The sequence below is a fragment of the Octodon degus genome, unplaced genomic scaffold (assembly GCF_000260255.1).
Source record: "Octodon degus isolate 3935 unplaced genomic scaffold, OctDeg1.0 scaffold00007, whole genome shotgun sequence".
Classification (NCBI taxonomy): Eukaryota; Metazoa; Chordata; class Mammalia; order Rodentia; family Octodontidae; genus Octodon; species Octodon degus.
In genome coordinates, this window is record NW_004524583.1 from 9,573,565 (window position 1) to 9,577,729 (window position 4,165).

Genomic DNA, 4,165 nt, shown 5'->3' on the forward strand with positions numbered 1-4,165 from the left:
AGTTCTCTGTGCCTCTCTCTCACTAGCTTACCTGAAAAAATCCTATTCTTCAAGCTTTATTTTCAGGACCCCCTTCTTTAATTCTCTAAAGTGGTTGAGGCCTTTATTTGTTGGTCCCACAACACTGTTGGTTCCTCTGCCACATACCATGTGGTGGTACTGTAGCTGTTTCCAGTAGGCCCTCCCTTGCTGTTTCCAGTAGGCCCTCCCTTGCCTAATAAGTGAATGGTTTTGGTGCTGATGCTTGTTTCTTCTCAGCAGATCCCCTGGATCCTTCGTTCCCAGTGGAGTTTGTGAGACACGGAGACATCATTCGACTAGAACACAAAGAGTGAGTGTGCTTGTTGCATAATGAGTGGTATGGGCATCAAGGGTGAGGCGTTCTTGTAAGAAATAAAGCATACAGAAGTCTTGCCTGAAGCTCTGGTAATAGAGCTGTGCAGGGATGAGAGAGCCATGTTATCAGGGTGATGAACTAAATAAGCAACCCTCTGCCTGCCTAGCTTGGCTTAGGGGCTTTGCCTTTGAGGGTTCTTTTTAGTTTCTATTTCCTAGAAGAAAAGATAAAATTTGAGGTCCCCAGAGCTGCCACTTATGTGGCTGCCTTGAGAAAATGTAAGCATCTAGTTCTGGGAACACTACGAACGGGTTTATTTCACTAAGTGTTCTCACCAAAGTGACGGAAAATGCCAGGATAACATAAAAACTTGTTAAAAGCACAAAAAGTTGATGAGATATGAAATAGTTATTATTAGGCTAATAATAGAAGTGAAAGGGGAAATCCAGAGAAATAAGTAAGGCGCTGAAGCCACTCTTACCACTCTTACCCTGGTCCCACCAGCTCTTAGCATTGCTTTTTTTTTTCTTTTGTTTTGACTCCCTCCTTTTTTTTTTTTTTTTTTTAGTACAGGGTCTACAGGGTCTTACTACACAGATCAGACTCATAGTGATTCTTCCTGTTTTTCAGCCCTCCCACGTGCTAGGCTTACAGGCGCATGCCACCATGCTCAGTCTCATTCGCTGTCTCAGCACGCCCTGGGGGTGGGGCCAGCCTGGCAGGCCAGGGATAAGCCAGCCCTTGCATCTGCCCAAGCAGGTGCTTTAATTAATCTGCTGACCTGTCTGGCCAGCCCTTGACTGCCTCTTCAGAGGAGTAGTTTTAAAGTCAAAGCTCTAGGCTTACCCAAAGTGGTCAATCTATTAAGTGATCCTTCCCCTAAATTTTTTTTTTGGTGGAACCAGGGATTGAACTCAGGCCCTTGTACTTGCCAGGGAAGCACTTATTCCACTGAGCCATCTCCCTGGCCCCCTTTCCCCTAAATTTGGATAAGGGTAAGTCTTCCCTATCCATTTATCCTCAAGAAAAGTCACTTTGGTAATGAGTGGGCTGAGTAGGAATCTCAAGTTTTTAAGAAGCTGTAACAGTTGATTCTCACATAGATTTGTGGCTCTCATTCATGTCATCTAGGTGATCTCAAAACTCTTAATATGTATATTTTTTAATTTGGTTATCTGGTACAGGGTCTTGCTACACAGCTTATACTTGTCATCCTCCTGTCTCAGCCTCCCCAGCACTGGAATTACAGGCATGCACCTCCATGCCCTGTTTCAGTGGCTGGCACAGGGTTTGGAGTCTGGCACAGCATGTGGTACCAGGGATGGAACCCAGGTTCTTGCACTTGCCAGGCAGTTGCTTAGACCACCGAGCTATCTCCCCAGCCCCAAAATCTTAAAGCTATGGGTTTTGATGAACATAATGTTAGACTGGTAATATCTTCTAGGTACCTGACTAAAAACAAGAATGAATTCTCCCTTGGGAAAGACATTGCAAGCCAGTCCCCAAAGTAATTTTTCAGTGAGAGTCAATAGTGTCAGTCAAAAAATGCATCACTTGAGGAAACAGAGTCCATGCAAAAAACCCCAAGTGTTTCAGAAACAGTAACCGATACAGCTCTGCAAAAAGTTCCTACAATGACAATGTCAGATACAGATTTTTTAAAAACCAGGAAAATCAAGGATTTATAGCTGGGGAGATAGTTCAGTAGAATAAGCGCTTGCCAGGCAAACACAGGGTCCTGAATTCAATCCCCAGTACCGGAATAGAAAAAAAAGGATTTATATATATACATACATTACGTGTGTGTGTGTGTGTGTGTGTGTGTGTGTGTGTGTAGAGAGAGAGAGAGAGATTGTAGTGGTAATCACTTGGATTTTGGGTACTTTAAATCTTCATTAAGCATTTCTATTTATTGTTAATTAAATTTATTGTAATTAAATTATGTTTTTGCAAATCAAAAAAATTTACAGTCACACATACTACTAATGAATAAAAGGATTGTTACAAAATAGTAAATAAATGGCTGAGCTTCATGGTGCATGCCTGTAATTCCATCACTCAGGAGACTGAGGCAGGAGAATTGCCATGAGTTTGAGGCCAACCTGGGCTGTATAATGAATTCAAGATTTTGTCTAAAAAAACTGAAATGAACAAAAAAGAAATAATAAATTAAAGCAAAATTAAATGCCCCTCATTTCCTACAAATTCTCACTTTAAAAAAATGGTGATAGGAGTGAAAAAGTAAGTGTGGGTAGGGTATCTACTGTAGATGCAGGTAGGTTACCAGTATTAATGTTCTCCCCACGGGGCCAGGGAGATGACTCAGTAGAATAAGCACTTGCCTGGCAAGCACAAGGGCCTGAGTTCAACCCCCGGTTCCACCAAAAAAAAAAAAAGTTCTCCCCCCCAAAAAAAACAAGATCTGCCTTGTTAGTCAGGCAAACTAAGTGTTTCAAATGTGTGAAACTTACCCCCCAGGCTCCTGAGGCTGGCCCTCTCCTGGTATGTAGTCTGATACTCCCACCATCTGTCCTTGATCCAAGTCTTTTTTCTGCTCCAGTTGTCTTAGTCACTTTTCTCATTGCTGAGACAAAATACCCAACACCCAAAGTTAAATGGGGAAAGGTTTATTTAGCTCACAGTTTGTAGAGGTTTCAGTCCATAATCGGGTGGCTCCAAGGCAGGGTGGCATGGCAGAGGACAACATAGCGAGAAAAGAAAGCAAAAACAATAAGAGAGGGGAAAGCAAGCCTCTTTCCAGCCCTTTCACTGAGTGCCGCTACCCACCTTAGGGCAGGTGTAGCACTTACACCCATAATCCCAGCATTAGACCATGAGTCAATCATAAACTCTAGAGCTCCTCCCCCCATGGTGGCATGAAGCTTGGAGCACATCCAGATACAAACCATAACATCGATTCTCTGGATATTTCTTGTGATTGACTAGCCAACAAGTTCCTCATGTGTTAGCATTGATAGTTCTGATTAGAAATATTTTAACCCTAACAGATGCATGTACCTGATAAAAGGAGAAACACTGTCTACCTCTTCTTTCCGGATAACAGCCCTTCTCTCTTCCAACTTCTAGGACTTCTCGGAACTTGCACAGTCATTACCATGAAGCCCCTCTGACCCGAAAACACTTTCAGGTCACCGGCTATGGCATAGTAAGTGAATGCCTGGCACAAGCAGGCTGTAACAGTTGTGGGGTTTGACTCAGAGCCATGTGGCAGGACATAACCTTCCCAGAATTCTGGCATGTTTCTGAGGATCAAAGGCTTTGCATGGTCTTAACATTTGAGAATTTTTTGGTTAAGTTTGCTATGAAAAAAGCAGCCTATAAGGTCTGGTCATTTTTATTTCAGTCCTCAAATAACAACCATGTCATTTACATATTCCAATACTTAATAAAGTTCAAATATGAATAATGTTTGTATATCTTAAAATCATAAGAGACACAGAAGCCAAAATCTATGGTATGGCTCCACCTGTTTATCTTTTGCTGAATCCCAAATTTTTATTAGCTTTACTTTTAAGAATCTCTTCCTGTTCTATATTGGGCTGTTATCCACATAGCTTTTGTTTCTTATTATCTCAGTAAAATGCACTTAATAGAGTAAAAGTACAGATAATAGAGTAAAACTTCGACTGGGTGTGGTGGTACATGTCTGTAATCACAGTACTTTGGGAGGCTGAGGCAGGAAGATCACAAGCTTGAGCTTACCTAGGGCAACTTAGACCTTGTCTCACAATAAAAATTAATTAATAAATACAAGGGGGGCCAGGGAGATGGCTCAGCAGAATAAGCGCTTCCCTGGTAAGCTCAAGG

The 4,165-nt window shown here is 42.1% G+C and overlaps 1 protein-coding gene across 1 annotated transcript in view; it reads left to right on the plus strand.

Moving 5' to 3' along the window:
- Positions 1 to 4,165, plus strand: part of Pomt2 (protein O-mannosyltransferase 2) — a 44,140-nt gene that overhangs the window by 30,433 nt on the left and 9,542 nt on the right. Inside the window, exons 10-11 of the mRNA XM_004624895.2 lie at positions 262 to 331; positions 3,425 to 3,503. Of these exons, the coding sequence (XP_004624952.1) occupies positions 262 to 331; positions 3,425 to 3,503 (149 nt within the window). The remainder of the gene's footprint in view (positions 1 to 261; positions 332 to 3,424; positions 3,504 to 4,165) is intronic.